The following is a 20608-nucleotide window of genomic DNA, read 5'->3' as shown; positions in this document are numbered from 1 at the left end:
ATTTTGCCCTACGGTGACAGAGAAAGAACTCTGTAGTCATTAGCCTAAAAGATATTAGCAATTGAATTTTAAATCTTTGAAGACTCATTGTTGTTAAATTTTAAAAATGGATACATTTTACCTTTGGCTAGGGTTCCCAGACTCTCCTTTTGGGGTCTCTCCATTCTTCATCTATTTATTGTTTTCAAAGTTGCCTACCACTTGTGTTGAGATTCCACTCTTTCCTCCTGTTAAAAATATATGATTTGTTAAAGGGTTACAAGATAGTATAAAAGCACATGAAGTTTGAGGCCAGCAGAACTGAATTTATTTCTCCATTCTGTCATTGATCAAGTTTTCTGACTTTTTGCAATTTTTTTTGAGTATCACCTCTCTCTAATCTCTAAATTAGGAAAAATCACCTCATTAATTAGTTGAGAGGATTAAATAAGATATTATTAAGCCCCAGGTACTTAGTGGGAAGCTTAAGACAATAGTTGCTTTCTCCTACTTCTCTTCATTGGCATTGAGACATAAATTAGTATCAGTCATTATGGAGGGCATCGTTCTACAAATATTTTGTGACCTATGCATATGTATTGGAATTAGGTATCAGACATTAGTGGAAAAGCGTGGGAGAGAAATAATTTTTGTACTTCTTGGTACTACTGTAAATGGTTTCTGCCAGCATATGGATAACTTTGTTTCCCACAGATAATCCTAATCCTGATCATGGTGGACACAGCTCTCCTTATTTTCTTAAAATTTTATCAGTTGTTATTGATAATGTTGGTATTGTATTTCAGTTTCTTTATATATCAACATTAAATATTTGCCTGTCACCAAAATTGAAGTAAAAAGCAAAAAAGTCCTATAAAAGGTTTATTTTGATGGTTTTTATTTTTTCACGTGGTGCATCTATCAAAGAGCATTTATTTACTCATGGCAGGGGAGGGGTATCAGGGAATTGAATCTAATTTAATTTCTTAACTTTTAATTTTTCAAAGTTGGGATTGGAAGAGAGGCTGAGAAAAAGCTCTCTTGGCTGTTTTAAAAGCTAAGGATTAGTAGCAATGTTCTGACCCGAAATTTAGGTCTTGTGATTTCTTTCCAAGAGATTTTTCATTGCATGAAAAACCTGTTTGCAATGGCCTTTTTAATTTAATTCAATCTTAACTGGATACGAACCGTAAAAGTCTAAGGGATTGTTAAAAGGCCTAAAAGTGCACAAAAGTATTTTTAAGAGTAATATTAATAATCTGGAAGTGAAAAATGTACTTTGCTAAGTTACTGAACCTTTCTACCTACGTTCTAGGTTCATTTTGCGTTTCTTTCAAATTTTGAACGTTTCAAGGACGGAAAATTTCATCCCTAGAGCATATGCACTGTTTAGGGGACGGTTCAGCCATTTTCAAAAGGACGTTAAGCTTTGTATTCAGAGGTATATATTTTAGGAATTCTCCACGTGGCTTAATTACGAGCATGCCTTGATTGTCAGCAGAGGTAAGTCAGGCTTCATCTTGTAATGAGACCCCTTGGAAAAAAGTCGGCTGCTGAGGCACCAACATAGGGTGGGTGAGGACCAGCTTTCTAAAACGGCCTTTCACAACCTGGCTAGAATCACTGAGAGCTATGAGGCCACCGCCTGACGGAGAAGCCAATGCCCAGAGGCTTTTTCTTTCGCAAGAGATGTAAATGGCTGGCTTGGGGGGATAGGTAGGGAAAAGGGTTCTTTGGGTCACCCATTTTTTCTAGTCCCATTACTGACTCTTGGAGAATATTCAGATGGTGCCAGCTAGCACTATGCCTATTATTATTCTCACTGAGACAAAAGTCAGTGGCGGGTAACTGGTGTCCATTCTTTCGCTTGAGTGGGTTGGAGAAAGACTGGATGGCTGGAGGAATTTATTTTGTTTTGCTTTGGAGCGGGCTTCCTCAGTTGCATCCTGCATCGGGCGGGCACAGCCCGGGCTCTGGGAAGAAGCCGCTCGGCAGCCGCAGTGGCCGCTGCATCAATGGGTTGTGGGGCAGGGAGGTGCGGAGCCCAGCCTGCGCTCCTGGCTACCCTCCGCGCCCCGCCGCCGCCCACAGCCTACCCTTCTCCTCTGCAGCCAGTAGGCGGCCGTAACACGGGCGGGCCGGGCACGTGGGCACCTCCGTCACACCCTCACACATACACACACGCGCGCGCACACACACATACGCATGTACACGCGCACCCGCACCCGCGCGCCTGTATCCCGTGCTGTTTTCCTGGCAGACACACAGGCGCTCACGAGTCTCTCCTTGCCAGCCTGCAGAGCAGCGACCCCCAAAACCAGCTCCGGGTCCCAACCTAGGCAAGAAGCTGCTTCTCTGCAAACAGCTCCTCTTCGGCCTCCGTCACAGCCACCTGGACCCTACCCTTTGGCGACTGCTGCTGCTCCTGCCGGGACGTGGAAGCAGCAAGAGGCGCTTGGTCAAGACACACTGACGGTAATGGCAAGCGCCTACGCTAAGGGCACAACTGGGGGTGAGGTGGGGCTCGCCTTAGCTACCCAGGAGCCTGGGTACCAGCACCGGGAACGAATTGATGGGTCGATGCCGGGAAGGACTCGCTGCGTCCTGGGGTGGGAGGAGGGAGGGCAGCTCAAAAGCCCTGGGAGGGAGAAGCTCGGCTGGGCGGGCAACCTTCTAACTCTACATTTCTGTACAATCAAGGTGGGGGGCGACAGGCTGCACATGTAAGGGGAAGCACATGGGTTGAAACGTGCCGCCATCCTTCCTTCCCGTCGTGGAAATTGCCCACAGCATCCCCAGAGACCCACTCGTTTCCAAGTCAAGTCGGGGTTGGTTGAAGGGTGGGGTCCAACACGGGAAAGTTCAAGAGGAAAGTTGGGAGGGTCGGGGCAGAGAGAGACGCGAGCTGAATTGGAAGCTAAACCTCGTGCTGGTGGGCGATGGGGCGGGGAGAGCAGAGAGCTTTATTCCTCATTCGCTTCCATTCGCTTTAGCAAAGGCAGAAGGCGACTACCGAGGACAGAGTGTTTTCACGTGACCACAGTTCCCTTTTGCTTGAGGTATCCTGTGATAAATGGCCCGAAAGGGGGCCTTTCGCCGTACGAAAGGCACGTGGCTACTGGAGAAATCACGGCTCCTGTGTTTCTGCGCATCCTGGAATTTGAGTGTGGCGGTGAGGGTGGTGCTGCTGGGATTGTAAGAAGATGGGAAGCAGTTAGAAACCCAGATCGTTTCTACCTTTCTTTCACTAGGCTGGTCTGTGTGTGACTGGGAAGAAGACTGTATTGAGTACAGGGAAAATCTTGCACTCTAACGTAGCGCACCAGCCTGATACATAAGAATGAATCAAGATGCCCGAGGCGTTCGGGGGCAGGCATGACCCACCCAGTGGCACAGGCTGCGGGAACGGGAATTATTTTCCCTGAGCTGAGAAGCAGCCTTCGATGTGCGTTTTAGGAAGCAAAGCCCCCAGGCTCGCGCTCTCCAGCGTCCCGCTTTCCCTTTCCATCCTTCTGCCTAGCTGGGAAAGGCTGGAGTAAGACGGGGCGGGGTCCGGACTCCGGCGCAGTGACGTCAGCAGTGTTTGGGTGCTTATGCAAATGAGTCTGCGACCGTTTCTTCTGGTCTTGCGGTTTTCCCCTCCAGATCTTAAAGGTAGACCCAATCTTAGTCTGCACCATCCTTGCGGTTCACTACTTAAGACGTGGAGAAATGAAGGATTTGCTTTATATGCTGCTTTGGGGCTCCTCATCGCCCATGCTGTAAAAGCTATTTTCTACCTGTCAATGCCTGATTGCTTTTCCGCGATACCAGCAACAAAGTGTTTGTTTTGAGGAATTATTCTCTGCAGACACAGCCCCATCAAGCCCCTCACCCACCCAACCTCATTTCTGCAAGATCATTGCTGAAGTACAGACCTATTTATGTCTTAGGCGCCTAGCGCTGGGCTTGACTTGTACGTTTTTAATAAATACTTAATGACGGACTAAATTTTCTTTGAACAGTGTTAGGTTTTGAAGGGAAGGCGAGGGTTAAAGAAAGACACGCACAGACACGCAGACACAGACACACACAAACACACACACACACACACACAGAGGGCGGCTCAACAGCAAATTCAGGCTTTCTGTCCAGCATAAAACCTAACAGAAGTGGGGGACCAGCCTAATGCTGGAGCCCGCTGCCGCTTACAGGCTGGGGCGATTTATAGGTATGGGCAGAAGGGGTCAGAGCAGTATGGCTTGCTGCTCGGCGGGATATTAATAAGATGCTTTCATGAAGAGGCGGTTCTGGCTCTTGTTCTGGCGAGATGTCGTTCTGGTGTTCAGGGTGTTCCTTGGACCTTTGTCCAGCAAGATACGATAGGGATGTCTCTTTAGTTGGGCCTTTGTCCAACTCGTTGTCAGATGGTTAGACGGGATGTTTCTCACAGCTCGAACCCCTGTGAAATGTTTCGCTTTGACCAAGGTCTGCAAAACAGCAGGGAGCTTACAACATGGTGCAATTTGGACTAACAAAGAGTATGTATTTTTTTCTCTCATATTAAATTCAAGATATTTGACCATCAAAATCAGGCGATTTTATTTTTGTGTGTTGTTACCTTTTCTATGGAATCATCAAAGAGCCATGTGTATTTGTTGGAGTAAAACATATCCCAGCAAATTTAAAATGGAATTTATTAACTATTTTTCTCTAAATAAAGCTTTCAGTTTGTGTGTGTGTGTTTTTTTTTTAGGATGACAGGAATTAATGGGATTTTTAAAGAAAGATAATATTTTACTGTTGATAAACTTTTCTTTTTTCTGAGTGCACATTGTATACTTGATTGAAAAATTATTTTATGATTCTAATATAGTTAACTCAAGATGTAGTATTTTCATTGAATAAAGAAAGGTATTTTTGTATGTTTCTAGGAGATAAGTACTCTATCACTCAATAAATATGAAATAATGCAGAATCTTAAAACTGGATAACAGTTATGAGAGATGTCAATAATCAGATGAGATGCCTTCCTTGTCACCTACTGAAACATTTAAAATAAGTCAGAATAGTTACTAAACTCTAAAGTCCATATTCATAGTTATTACCTTATCCAGTGATCATAGTTGAAATTGTAAATATGCTTCTCCTGTCATAAAATATAATTTATATATGAATAGGTAAGATATTTGCATTCCTTTTGACTTTGGGATTATATCTTCTAGGCAATTGAATCATTGATTTAGAATGGCAGACCCAAAAGAGAGCTTGGTGGCTGTCAAAAGCTCCTAAAAACTTTTCTTTCACTTCTCAATGGACCTCTCACCTTGTGGAAGAGTATGTTAATTCTTTATTACTATATACATATGCATGAGAGGATATATTAGTATATTCTTATGCAGCTATGCAGAGTAGATTTTGAAATGGTTTCTCAGCAGATGGTATTAATAAAAATCCACAGGCATAGTTGGATGCATGAACAACATTCAAGGTTACATAGCAGGAATCATTAGATTTATTTCCACTTTGCTTATCACACCACTCTTGTGGCCATCTTTACTAAACAATTTTTGAGGTATTTATCTGCTTAAATATTGACTTTGACCAGTAATTATCATCTCTTTTTCTGTGAACAACAAGCCCTAAAAATAAAATATAGGGCAATTTTAAATGCATAGTATCACTTGACACAGGGCAGAGTTGTAAGTTGTGTTCAGCCTTGAAGGTCACTTTATTTCTTTGTGATTAATGTGCTAAGGTATCTTTTCATATAAGATTAATTTATTTTTATTTTTAAATAGAATGCACACTTTGGGAACTTTTTCACCTATCAGACTGGCAAAGATCAAAGAGATTGTTTGTTATACAGAAGACGGTAGAAGAAAGCGGGCACTCTCATGCATTGCTGGTGATAGTGCAAATAGACACAATTTTTATAAAGGGCTATTTGGTAATATTTATCAAAATTATAAAAGCTTGTACCTTTTGATCAAGCTGCTCCAGTTCTAGGAATTTATTCTACAGATATGGAGATGCAAGATATACAAAGTAATTTGTTGGAACATTGTAGTAGCAAATTATCAGCGATTATCTAAATATATGGTATACCTATACCAAGGAATATCATACAGAAGTTTTTTTAAATGAAGCTATTACATTGAGATCAAAAGTTTTGAAGAATTCATTTGAGTGAAAAACTAAGAGGTAGAATTATGCACATAGTAATAGTTGTGTAAAAGGAAGCAGATTAGGGGCTGGTGGGGAGAAAACACATATTAGCTTGAATATATAGAGAGTGTTTAAGTGTGTATACACACATATATATATGCTTGAATATACAGAAAATATTTATTGAAGATTTTGATTACTTATTGGGAGGTACAGATGGTACAGTATATTCTAGGGAGAAAGGGTAGGAAGATATATATATATATTTCTTTACTCTTTGCCCTTTAATACCATAGTATTTTGTATTCAAAATATAAATATATAAAATATTTTAAAGTAAAGACAGAGGCAAATAAACACCTTTGGTAGAGTTTTATTCATTCATCAGATGCCATGGAATTAGTAAGATACAAAAGTCAATGAGTATTTTGACGACCCCCTGATTTTTGTTGTTGTTTCTGAATTTACAAGAAAGCTTCCTCTTTCAAGAGTTTTAGTAATAAAATTATATTGGAGAAGCATATTTAGTACTTGATTCAATAAAGTTAACCAATTATACTAGCAAAAAAGGCATACTTTTGGGGTATAAAAAAAAGTCTTAATTTTGAGATGGGTGTTGAGTCCCATGTAGTTGGTAAGAAATAACACAGAGAGTTCTTGTGAGCTCTTGACAAATTTCCTGCAAATATAACATTCTGTAATAACTGTATTAAACCTTCCTAATCAGAATATTGACATTGATACAGTTAAGTTACAAAAGAGTTCCATTACATAAGGACTACCTATGTTGGCCTTTTATTACCACAACCTCTTCACTCCAGTCCCCAGGCTCTCCTTAACTCCTGGCAACCTCTACTCTGTTCTCCGTATTTATTTTTTGGTCATTGCAAGAATATTATATAAATGCAATCATACAGTATTCAATGTATTTGAATTGGTGTTTTTTCACTCAGCATAATTTTCTGTAGATTCATCTAAGTTATGTATAATGGTAGTTTTTTTCTGACTAGTACTTAATGGTATGGATGTGCCAGAATTTATAACTATTTACCCATTGAATGACACCTGGATTATTTCTAGTTTAGGGTTAATGTAAATAAAACTGCTATGGACATTCCTGCGTAGGATTTTCTGGAACATAAATTTTCATTTATCTGAGATAAATGAGAACGCTTGCTCGGTTATGTGGTAGCAGTGTGTTTAGTTTTTAAATGAACAGTCAAACTTTTCCACAGTGTTTGTACAATTTTACGTTCTCACCAGTAATGAATACATGATCCATTTTCTCTGCATCCTTGCCAGAATTTGGTTGTCACTATATTTTGGCCATTCTGATAGGTATAGAGCAACATCTCATTGTATTTTATATTTGCATTTACCTAATGGCTAATAATATTGAGCCTCATTTCATGTGCTTATTTGTCATTCATATGCAATATTCATTGAAATATCTCTACCTGTTTTCTTATTTTACTTATAATGGTCGAGTTTTTTTTTTGTTTGTTTGTTTTTTCTTTTTATTATTATTATTATTATTATTATTATTATACTTTAGGCTCTATGGTACATGTGCACAACGTGCAGGTAAGTTACATATGTATACATGTGCCATGCTGGTGCACTGCACCCACCAAATCGTCATCTAGCATTAGGTATATCTCCCAATGCTATCCCTCCCCCCTCCCCCCACCCTACAACCGTCCCCGAAGTGTGATGTTCCCCTTCCTGTGTCCATGTGTTCTCATTTTTCAATTCCCACCTATGAGTGAGAATATGCGGTGTTTGGTTTTTTGTTCTTGCGATAGTTTACTGAGAATGATGATTTCCAATTTCATCCATGTCCCTACAAAGGACGTGAACTCATCATTTTTTATGGCTGCATAGTATTCCATGGTGTATATGTGCCACATTTTCTTAATCCAGTCTATCATTGTTGGACATTTGGGTTGGTTCCAAGTCTTTGCTATTGTGAATAATGCCGCAATAAACATACGTGTGCATGTGTCTTTATAGCAGCATGATTTATAGTCCTTTGGGTATATACCCAGTAATGGGATGGCTGGGTCAAATGGAATTTCTAGATCTAGATCCCTGAGGAATCGCCACACTGACTTCCACAAGGGTTGAACTAGTTTACAGTCCCACCAACAGTGTAAAAGTGTTCCTGTTTCTCCACATCCTCTCCAGCACCTGTTGTTTCCTGACTTTTTAATGATTGCCATTCTAACTGGTGTGAGATGGTATCTCATTGTGGTTTTGATTTGCATTTCTCTGATGGCCAGTGATGGTGAGCATTTTTTCATGTGTTTTTTGGCTGCATAAATGTCTTCTTTTGAGAAGTGTCTGTTCATGTCCTTTGCCAACTTTTCCAATTAGGCAAGAGAAGGAAATCAAGGGTATTCAATTAGGAAAAGAGGAAGTCAAATTGTCCCTGTTTGCAGATGACATGATAGTATATCTAGAAAACCCCATTGTCTCAGCCCAAAATCTCCTTAAGCTGATAAGCAACTTCAGCAAACTCTCAGGATACAAAATCAATGTACAAAAATCACAAGCATTCTTATACACCAATAACAGACAAACAGAGAGCCAAATCATGAGTGAACTCCCATTCACAATTGCTTCAAAGAGAATAAAATACCTAGGAATCCAACTTACAAGGGAGTTTTTTTTTTTGTTTTGTTTTTTGTTTTTTTCGAGACGGAGTCTCCCTCTGTGGCCCAGGCTGGAGTTCAGTGGCGCGATCTCAGCTCACTGCAAGCTCCGCCTCCCGAGTTCAAGCAATTCTCCTGCCTCAGCCTCCCAAGTAGCTGGGACTACAGGTACCCGCCACCACGCACGACTAATTTTTGTATTTTTAGTATAGACGGGGTTTCACCGTGTTAGCCAGGATGGTCTCAATCTCTTGACCTCATGATCCACCCGTCTGGGCCTCCCAAAGTGCTGGGATTACAGGCGTGAGCCACCGCGCCTGGCAACGGTCGAGTTTTAAGAGTTCTTTGTATACACTAAACACCAGTCATTTGTGACCTTCAAATATATTCTCCCATTTTTAAGCTTTTTTTTTTTCCATCCTCTTAATAGATTCTTTCTCAGAGCAAACCTTTCAAATTTTGAGATCCAGTTTATCAATTTTTGTGTTTCTGAATCCTGCTTTTGTCATGTCTAAGAGCTCTTCGGTTAACCCCAGATCTCAAAGATTTAATCTGATGATTTGTTTCTTAAAGTTTTATATTTTCCACTTAAGTTTGTGATTCATTTTGAATTAATTTTTGTATAAGATATGAGGTTTAGGTTCAGGGTTAAACTTTTGCCTACGGATGTCCAGTTATTTCCAGAACAATTTGTTGAAAGAGCTATTTTTTTCTCCATTGAAATTGCTTTGGTACTTTTATCAAAAATTAGTTAGGCATATTGTGTGCACTTCTTTCTGGGTAGCCTCTTCTGTTACATTCATTTTTGTCTCTTCTTTCACCAACCTCACATAGACTTCATTACTGTAGCTATATAATAAGTCACGAAATTAGGTAGAATCATTCCTCCCACTTCATTCTTCTGTTTAAAATTGTTGTAGCTCCTCTAATTTTTTGCCTATTCATATAAATTTTGAAATAATCTTCTTTGTAGAAAAATGTCACTGATATTTTGATAGGAATTCATTTAACCATATATCAATTTAGGGAAATTTGACATCTTTCCTATGTTGAGTTTTCTAATCCGTGAACATGGCATGTCTTCCCATACCTTTAGATCTTCTTTCATTTACTTTATCAGCACTTTGTAGTTTTCAGCAAAAATGTACCATCCAGGTTTTGTTACATTTTCATGTAATTATGTCAGTTTAATGATTGCAAATGCTATTGCATTTTTAATTTCTGTGTTCACTTGTTTATTGGTAACATATGGAACTATAAATGATTTGTGTATGTTTACCGTGTATTCTGTGACTTTTTTGGACTATTACTCTAGAAGGTATTTTTGTAGATTCATTACAATTTATAATATAGACAATCAAAATATCTGCAAAAAAATTGAATACTGTATTATTACATTCATATAACATTCTTGAAATGACCAAAAAATAAGTATGGAGAACAGATTAGAGGTTGCCAGGAGTTAAGGAGAGCCTGGGGACTGGAGCAAAGTGGTTGTAGTTAAAAAAGGCCAACACAGGGAATCCTTATGTGATGGAACTCTTTTGTAACTTGGCTGTCCTTCTTTCTTGATTTATGTGACTTATACATAAATTTGTAACTTGACTTTTCTTGTTTCTTGATTTATGTGACTTATACAGTTAGCCTTCTGTATCCTTAGGTTCTGCATCCACAGATTCAACCAAATGCAGATGTGAATATAGTACCTGTGAGATGCAGGACCCACAGATGAATGTGGGACTTGAGCATCTGAGGATTTTGGTGTTTGTGGGAGGTCCTTGAGCAATGTCCCTTGGACACTAAGGGCTGACTGTGTTTTTTTTTTCTTGCCTTATGCCACTGCTTAGAACTGCCAATACTATGTTGAATAAGAGTGTGAGAGTAGACGTATTTATCTTGTTTCTCATCCTGAAGGAAAAGCATTTAGTGTTTCAGCAGTAAATATAATGTCAACTGTAAATTTTTTGTAGTTGCTGTTGATCAAGTTGAGAAAGTTTCCTTCTATTCCTAATTTTTGACATTTTTGATCATAAATGGACATTGAATTTTGTCTTTTCTGCATCAGTAGATATAGTCATGTGATTTTTCCTTTAGCCTGTCATTATTGTATATTACATATTGATTTTTGAATATTGAACCAACCTTGAATATTTAGAATAAACCCTACTTGATCATGGAATATAATTATTTTTATACATCACTGAATTCTGTTTTCTAACACTGTGTAAAGGAATTTTGTGTCTATATTCATTAGGAATATTGATCTCTAGTTTTTTATTTTTTACTATGATCTTTGCCTGGTTTTGGTATCTGAGTAATATGGCTTTCATAAAATGAAATACAAATTATTCTATCATCTTCTATTGCCTGAAGAGATTGTGTAGAATTGATGTTAATTCTTCTTTAAATGTTTGGTAGAATTTTCCAGTGAGATTTCTTTTGTGACAGTTTTAAAATTATGCATTCAACTTATTTATTAGTTATATAGCTATTAAATGATCTATTTCTTATTGGCTAAGTTGTGGTAGTTTGTGTTTTTTAAGGAACTGATTGGTTACACCTAAGTTACTAAATTTACGCGTTTAGAGTTTTTGTTAGTATTCTCTCATGGTCATTTTGATGTCTGCAGATTTTGCAATGATAATTCCTGTTTCACTTACGATATCCAAGATGCCTTAAGCATGAAACTGACTATATGCAGCTTTACATGTGATTGACTAAATGTGGCTTTGAAAGTTAATACCTATTTTGTGGTTAAAATAAAATCACTGTGTGTATTTAAAAACCTAAACCACATATCCTCTACATAGATCTAGCCACATTGTGAACAGGTTATTGGACAATATTTTAAATTTCAGTAAAGTTTGTATAATTTTAGTTAAATCCAATACATAATTAATCTTATCCACAGACAAATGTTTCAGGTATCTATTGCTACACAACAAACCATTCTACAACATAGTGTCTTAAAATAATGACTTTTTAAAATCATTCTTCTGTGGGGTGGTTGGGCTCATTTCGGTGGTTCATTTGCTCTAATTGGTGTGTTAGCTGGCAGTTCAGCTAGGGCTGGAATATCAATACCTTTGCTCTTATGCCTAGAGCTTCACCTCAGATGATGGTTGCTTGAGACTATTTCTCTCTCTCTCTCTCTCTCTCCGCGCCCCCCCCCCCTTTCTCTCCCTTTCTCTCCCTCTTTCCATGTGGGGTTTCTAGCAGGAGAAGCAGACGTTTTACATGGTGCCTAGCTTCCAAAAGAGGGAAAGCAGAAACTGCCAAGCTTCTATAGCCTTGGAACTTGCATAGTTTCACTGCTGCTGCCTTCTGGTCAAAGCAAAACAAAGTTAACCCAGATTTAAAAGAAGGGAAAACAGCCTACTACAACAAATAACTATAAAAGATCAAACTACACTTTATAAGGATGTATGAACAAATAAAACATATTCAGTGCCTTTAAATTAATATTTTTAGAAAACATAGTACAAATTAGTTTAAATAATAGTATATGCCTCCTAAAGATGTGTCCAGTTCCTACTTCCTGACATCTATAAATGTTACCTAATTTGGAAGAAAAGTCTTTGCAGATACAGTATTGAGATGAAGATATAATTTCGGAAGATCCAGATGGGCCCTACATGCCATGACAAGCATCCTTATAGGAAAGATGGAGAGGGATATTAGACTGAAGTAGAAGGAAGTAGGCGATCTGACTACAGAAACAGAGAATGGAGTAATGAGGCCACACATTAAGGAGTGCCAGCAGCCACCAGAAACTGGAAAAGGCAAGGTTCATGTTCTCTCCTAGAGCCTCCCGAGAAAATACCACCCTGGTAACGCCTTGATTTTGGTTGACTGTAACTTAATTTGGATTCTTTGGTCTCTAGAAGTATGAAAGAATACATTTCTGTTGTTTTGAGACATTAAATTTGAAGTAATTTTTTTTATTCTCAATGTTTTTTATTTTTTATTTATTTATTTTTAATACTAGGGCGTATTAGTATATTTTATTTTATTTTTTGTTATACTTTAAGTTTTAGGGTACATGTGCACAATGTGCAGGTTCGTTACATATGTATACATGTGCCATGTTGGTGTGCTGCACCCATTAACTCGTCACTTACATGAGGTATATCTTATGTTAATAAAACTTTGTCTTAAAAACTTTTTGTCTACTTCAGAAATCTCTAAAAAAAATTTGAAAGATTGTCTATCTTTGATTCACAGAAGTCAACAAAAATATACTCCAATTTATGGAAATTGCTTTATGATTATAATTAATTTTGAAATAATTACAATTTCACAGAAGGGTGCACATGGAGGTCTATGCACCATTTACTCGACTTCCCCACCACTAACATCTTACGTCAGATACGGTACTATATCAAAACCAGCATATTGATGTTGGTATAATCCATAGTATGTCCACGTTTATAGCTCTATGAAATTTTATAAAATGTGTACCTTCTTCTATCCCTTACCACAATGAAGATAGTAACCTGTGTGCTTTACCATATGATTCTCTCCTGTTACTCTTTTATAAGCACACCCACTTACCCTCTCCATCCCTAACTCTTCAAACCATGAATATGTTGTTCATTTCTATAATTATGTTATTTCACAAATGTTATATAAAAATTGTTACATATGTGATTCTTTGAAATTGGCATTTTTATATTGTTTTCACTGAGTATCATTTCCTTTAGGTACATGCAAGTTGTTGCATGTATCAATAGTTCTTTTTTACTGCTGAGTAGTGGTTCATGGTGCGAATGTAGCACAGTTTAACCATTCACCCATTGAAACGCATACTGGATAGTTTCCAGTTTTTTTCTATTATAAGTAAAGCTGCTATGGACATTTGTATACAAGTTTTGTAAGTTTTTTTTTTTTCTGTGATGTATCTCTGAAATATAGTTGCTGGTTACTATGAGAAGTCTTTTTATTAGTGTTAAAAGTAACCGAGTTGTTTTTCAGAGTGGCTGTATCATTTTACATTTCCACCAGCAACATGTGATTGATTTAGTTTCTACATATCCTCACCAATATTTGGTGTTGTTACTTTAAAAAACAAAGTTTAGCCATTCTGATGTGTTATTTATAGCCCACCTTTTGGGAAAAAAAATATACATTTAATGAAGTATAAATTGTGACTTGGTATTGTTATTTGTAAAAAAAGTTCCCTTCCTTTTCATTGGCTCTGTAATTTTTTATTTGATAGCTCAGTGCAAAAATTGTATGTAAAGCAGGATACAATTTGCAAAATACATTCCAATTTATTGAATTCTATATTGTTAAAAATATTTCATATTATTCATCAATATTATTATTTCAGTATTTCATGAAATCTCTTGATGAAAATATTTTTCCTCTATAATTATACCATAATTATAAACTAATCAGCATATGGTGACAATTTTTCTTGAGCATTACAATATGGTCCAAATTTTGATTTTATTTGGATGGTCTTTATTTTTGTCCTATATTAGAAAAAAAATTAATTTCATTTGAATTTATAAATAATTAAACATTCCATATTCAAATTAGTTCATATTTAAATAAAACTTTTTTTTCAGTGAAATTTTAAGTTGTCAAAGTCAGGGAGATAATTTACTAGTGTTCTAGTGCTTTATTATAGAATACTAAGCTTGTGACAAATGCCAAAAATTAGCCAGTTCAGATATATATGTTTGAGTCATCCATCATATATGTCAGATGCAGATACCTACCTGCTAATTCAAGTGTTTGCATATTTTCACTGGAAATGTTAATTAAAATTTAATATAATTTCAAAAGAGATTGTAACAATGGCTTGGGAGGTAGAAAATTTTGAAAGATGGAACAAGAATGGCAGAAAGTATTGAGTTAATTTTGTAGTGAACATATTATAGCAAGACTGGTCAAGATAAAAACAAAGAAAAAGACCTATTACCAATATCAATAATAAAGATAAGATATGATGACGAATTCTATATGTGTTTAAAAAACTGTGGAATATTATAGAACACTTTATGGCAATGAGTTTGGCAACTTACATAAAATGGACAAATCCTTCAAAAAGATGGCTTACCAAATGTAAAACAAGAAAAGGAAAATCTTAGTAGCTGTATATCAATGAAATGAATTGAATTTTTAATTTCAAACATTTTCAGAAAGAAAACCCCAAGCCCAGATGGCTTTATTGGTGAGTGCTGCCAAACTTTTAAAGAAGAATAAAACTAATTCTACACACATACTCTCAGAAAATAAAAGATAAATCATTTCAAAACTTTCTAAGACACCACCAAAACCAGAGAAGCAAAATACATTATATATATATATACATACACACATATGTATACATATATGTATATACGTGTATATATACATATGTGTATATGTGTACACATACACATACATACATACATATATATACATATATATATACACCCACTTTCCTATGAATGTAGTTGAAAGAAAATCTATAACAAAATATAGCAGATTTATTTTAGTGATATATTAAAAAGTAATTCATCTTGACCAAGTGAGGTTTATTTCATAAATGAAAGATTGTTTTAAGATACAAAAGCAACGAATGTGATACTCCATATGAATAGATGAAGAACTGATATGGTTATCTTAATAAAGGCAAAAATAATTTGTCAAAATTTAACACAGTAATTCAAACTAATGACCTCACTGAACTAGGAATATAAAGTAACTTCTCTAAACTAATAAAGGGATCTATGAAAACAATGCCCAATTAACATTGAACATAGGGGAATATTGACTACTTTCCAAATAACACTGAGACATAAATGAAGATGTTTGCCTTTAGCATTTCTAGTCAATGTTTTGGTGGATATCTTAGCCAGTAAAATAGGTCAAGAGAAAGATATAAAAGTAAATAATTATAAAAATGAAAGTTAAATTATCATTATTGACTGATGACATGATTATGTAAGTGGAGGTCCCCCAGGATCTTAGAAAGATGCAAAACTTGATTTAGCATCTTTGTGGGCAGAAGCCTATATTAAAAATCAGTTACATTGCATATACTAGCAAAATGTAATTGAAACCTAAGAAAAGAATTTGCAATCATACCCCAAACACACATTAATCAGAGATAAATTTAACAAAAGTTGTGCAAGACCAGTACACTGAAATCTCTGAAACACTGTTGAGAGAAATTAAAGACATGAAATAAATAAAAAGATACACCAAGTTTATAGACTGGAAAACTCAATTTGGTAGATGTCAGTGTTCCCCAAATAGATAAATGAAATCAATATAATTCAATTTTAAATCCTAGTAGGCTGGATTTTTTTTGCGGTAGAAATTGTCAAGCTGATTTCAAAAATTATGTGGAAATAAAAGAACCTAGAATAGGTGAAACAATCTTGAAAAAGAACACAAAAAGTAAAATGGTTGGGGTTAAGAACCACTGAGTTGGAAATTTATTATCATGATTTTAAAAATTTTGGATCTAGTTTTAAGTGCTTCAAAATAGATTTATTTTGAAAAATATATGAAGACAACTAAAGCAATACAAAAAATGAGAGATTGAGAAAGAGGTAAATATAAGTTCAAATTTAAATAGTGTAAAGTTCCCAACATATTTGTGTATTTATGTTCATACACATAGCAGTAGTTTTTGATTCATAATTTGTAAGCCATTTGGGGTTCTTTGCAAGCTGTAGAAACTGATGCTGGATAAGAGGCAAAGAAAAGTAATATTGGCAGTCACAGGAGCTCAAAGAAACAATGGGGTGCTTGGCAATGAAATGGAAAAGGGCAAGAATGAAAATAGTTCTGAAAACTAGGAACCAATGTCCATGACTACGGTAGTATTTACAGCCTGGGCATAATGTGTTTGATGGAATTGGATGACATGCCTACTTTTTGATCTCTTTGTGCCTGTCCTCAAAATTAAAACTCCAGGGAGGTGGAAACTAAGCAAATGCTGAATTTTTTCGAAGATAGTGGCAGTATTTTTTTTTCCTTTCTACGCATGCCTTTTGCAGTAGGGTTTTTTTGCCCCTTCCATAAAAAAGTAAGGTTTATTTCTACTCTTGAATCAGTATGGACTTAGGTTTGAGACTTTCTTTGGCCAATGAGGAATTAGCCAATGTGAAATAGAGAGAGGCTCCAGTAGCACTTGTATGTTGGGCTCACCTTTTTTGGGGCTACAGTTGGAAATCTGAGCTACAATATGAAAAAGTTTCAGCTAGTATTTTGGAGAGACTACTTATAAGCAAAACAAAGTTCTCCAGCGGATAGCCTGACTTTTGCTAGAATGTCAGTTAGACTTTATTAGACCACCTCCTTGGAACTGACAGATCACTGCAGTGCAGGACCGAATTCAAGAACAACTGATCCTGTAAGCCTAGTTCACACTGCTAATTCAGAGAATCATGAACGAATTAAATAGTTTGTCAAAGCCACTAAATATAGAGGAGATTTGATGTGCAGCAATGGATAAGTGAAACAAACAAAAAGTTGTGTTAAGGAGAAAATTAAAACATGTAGCATTGGCTCTGGACCTAACATTGTCCTTAATATTACAGAAGCATCTACAACGAATCAGTTATATTACAGCCTTAGTGTTGTGATAATCATAGTAATAAAAGAGAGGATATATTGAGTCCTCTCAGTGTGCTGACATTGACTTATGCACTTTATCAGTAGATAAGTATATTATTGTTCTCATTTTATAAATGAAGAAACTGAAGCACAGTTTAGTAACATGGCCAGGGTCATAAAACCGTAAGTGACAGAGTTACAGTTTGAACTCAGATAGTCTCTTTCTAAAATCTATGTATAAATATTTGGGACCGATACACGTCTTTTCACATCAAAATATATTGATTCTTATAATATCACGTTACAATTAAATAAGAAAGATTATACTAAAACATGAAGAGCTTGAGGTCATTATCCTCTTTTACATAATAAGTTTTTTTTTTTTTTTTAAGACAGATTTCACTCTGTCACCCAGGCTGGAGTGCAGTGGTGCGATCTCAGCTCACTGCAACATCCACCTCCTGGCTCAAGTGATTCTTGTGCCTCAGCCAACCAAATAGCTGGGACTAAAGGCGCATGCCACCAGGCCTGGCTAATTTTCATATGGGGGTTTCACCACGTTGGCCAGGCTGGTCTTGAACTCCTGGCATCAAGTGGTCTGCCCATCTCAGCCTCCCAGTGCTGGGATTATAGGTGTGAGCCACTGTGCCCAACCAAGTCATATTTACACAGTATCTATTACTTCCTACATGAAAGATGAGCATATTTTCACACTTTTATTTCTTTTTCTCCTCTCATTTCAATTTTTGATTTTGTTTTTTTTGTAATTTAATTCACAATTGACCCTGCACATAATTTCTGTAAAATGTAAACCGTATCTCCTTGTTTAAATTAATGTTCACTTCTATTCTTTAACATGGCTCCTCTTTACTAAGATCTTTTACTTTGTTTTCTCTGTTTGGCTAAATTTTATGATTATGTAGTCTTTCCCTCCATTCCCCACTCCTTCATCCCATAGGGCTCATCATTTCTCTCATGCTTAGGAATATTTGCCTGTGGCTTTTATCATCAGAATACAAATTAATTGGATATAAAATTGGAAATCATATATTTTTCTCTTAGTTTGAAGTTAATGAATATTATGAGAAGTGTTTTAATTTCATCTTTCTACTTCTGCTTGAAATCCCTAGGAATTCTTTATCTTGGTAATTTATCAATGTTTACTCTTCTGTATTGTTATTATTATTTGCAAATACAAGTCTTCAAGCAAACCTCTGCTTTTCTTTTAGTATTTTGAGTTTTATTAATTGTATTATTGTGTTTGGCTATACCAATTAGAAGTTTGTTGGATTACCTTTAGCTGACTTCAGTTTTCATTAGCTTTCTTCTAAATTAAGATATTTGTAACTTTTCATTTCTTTTTTGTGAACTTTCTTTACATCTGTCCTCCATGTCTCAGATATAGTTTCAGTAGTGTTTATTCTAGTTTCTGTTGTTTCTTTTTCTTTATTTTATTTTATTTTATTTTATTTGAGACACAGTCTTGCTCCGTCACCCCGGCTGGAATGCAGTGGTATGATCTCTGCAACCTCTGCCTCCCCGGTTCAGATGATTCTCCTGCCCCAGCCTCCTGAGTATCTGGGATTACAGGCGCCTGACACCACACCCAGCTAATTTTTGTATTTTTTTAGTGGAGAGGGAGTTTCACCATATTGGCCAGTCTGGCCTCGAACTCCTGGCCTCAAGTGATCCACCCACCTAGTGCTCCCAAAGTGCTGGGTTTACAGGCATGAGCCACCACACTTGGCCTTCAGTTGCTTCTAATGTGATTTTTAGTCCTCTGATAAATTCTTCCATTTCTTGTGTTCATCCACTTACCTTTTTCTTTCAGTTAATCTTTTAGTTCACTTCCATGAAATTTATTTTAAATATATGTTTTCTTTGTAACTCTGAAGCACATTGTTTCCTGGTGTATATTTATATTCTGTATATGTCTTTTGCTTATGTTTCTTCCTCTGTCCACTATCACCTCTATCTTTCCATTTCCATACACATATTTTTCATTATTTGGAACTACTCATTTTCAATAGGAAAATTTCTATATTGGAATAGTTTTTGACATGGAAAGTAGTGCCGTACAAATTGAGTGAGCTGGGGAACTCCACATTTTCAATTTAGATTTATTCTCTGAAAGAGAGGTTGGCAAATGTTTTCAGTGAAGAGTTAGTAAACATTTTAGGCTTTACGGTCCATAACAATAACTCTGTTGTTGTAGCACAAAATCAGCCATAGCAATATGTAAATCTATGGGCATGGATACGTGCCAACACAATCTTTTTTTTACAAAATACAGATGGTGAGTTGTATTTGGCCCATGAGCAATATTTTATGGGCATGGATACATGCCAATACAATATTTTTTACAAAATACAGACGGTGGGTTGTATTTGGCCCATGAGCAATATTTTGTTGACTCCTCCTCTATTGTACAGTTGTAGACAGGAGGCTCTTACCAAATAATGATGAGGACAAGTATTACAACTCTTCGGTGCAGATGAAGTGCAGTGAGTGATAGTTTGTTCCTCAGTTGATTCTCTGTCACAAGAATGGATGCTGCTAAGTTGGCAGAGGTTGTGCTGTTACTTGATACTGATTCCACTACTGTCCATATGACCTATCGAGCACTGATACTTTATCACTCTATCTCTCTTCCTGGACATTTCTCTTCATTTCTTCTTCTATTCCCAGATGTAACAATTGTAATACATTTTTGGCAATTGCCAACCTCTCTTTTGATTTTCTTTTTCGTCTATGTTTATGGACTACATTTATGGACTAAGTTTTTAGGTGGGCTTTTAGAATTTATAAAAATGGTTATCCTTCAAGAAAGTTACTCTTAAAAATTTGAAATTGATCTGGCTTCTAAATTATTGTTGCTATACTTAGTTTTAATAAATCTCTTCAGAAACTAAATTTATTTATTTACTTTTGGCTATATGAAACCTGTGCACAAGAAGTGAATTCTTATATTCAGTGGGTGCATGGTCTTAAAGTAAAAATACAAACAAGCTGGGCATGGTGGCTCACGCCTGTAATCCTAGCACTTTGGGAGGCCTAGGTGGGTGGATCACGAGGTCAGGAGTTCAAGACCAGCCTGATCAAGAAGGTGAAACCTCGTCTCTACTAAAAATACAAAAATTAGCCGGGCATGGGGACGGGTGCCTATAATCCCAGCTACTCAGGAGGCTGCGGCAGAGAATTGCTTGAACCCGGGAGGCAGAGGTTGTGGTGAGCCGAGGTCACGCCACTGTACTCCAGCCTGGGTGACA

At 36.7% G+C, this 20608-nt stretch overlaps 1 protein-coding gene across 1 annotated transcript in view; it reads left to right on the top strand.

Annotated features, from left to right (window-relative positions):
* Positions 1-2172: 2172 nt before the first annotated feature.
* The window catches only part of SLC6A15 (solute carrier family 6 member 15), a 53278-nt gene continuing 34842 nt past the window's right edge, over positions 2173-20608 (top strand). The window contains 1 exon segment of the mRNA NM_001133974.1: positions 2173-2454. Coding sequence (NP_001127446.1) covers positions 2185-2454 — 270 coding nt within the window. The 5' untranslated portion in view covers positions 2173-2184.

Source organism: Pongo abelii, chromosome 10, assembly GCF_028885655.2.
Source record: "Pongo abelii isolate AG06213 chromosome 10, NHGRI_mPonAbe1-v2.0_pri, whole genome shotgun sequence".
Lineage (NCBI taxonomy): Eukaryota > Metazoa > Chordata > Mammalia > Primates > Hominidae > Pongo > Pongo abelii.
Note: the sequence above shows the minus strand (reverse complement) of the source record. Positions and strands in the feature narration are given on the sequence as shown.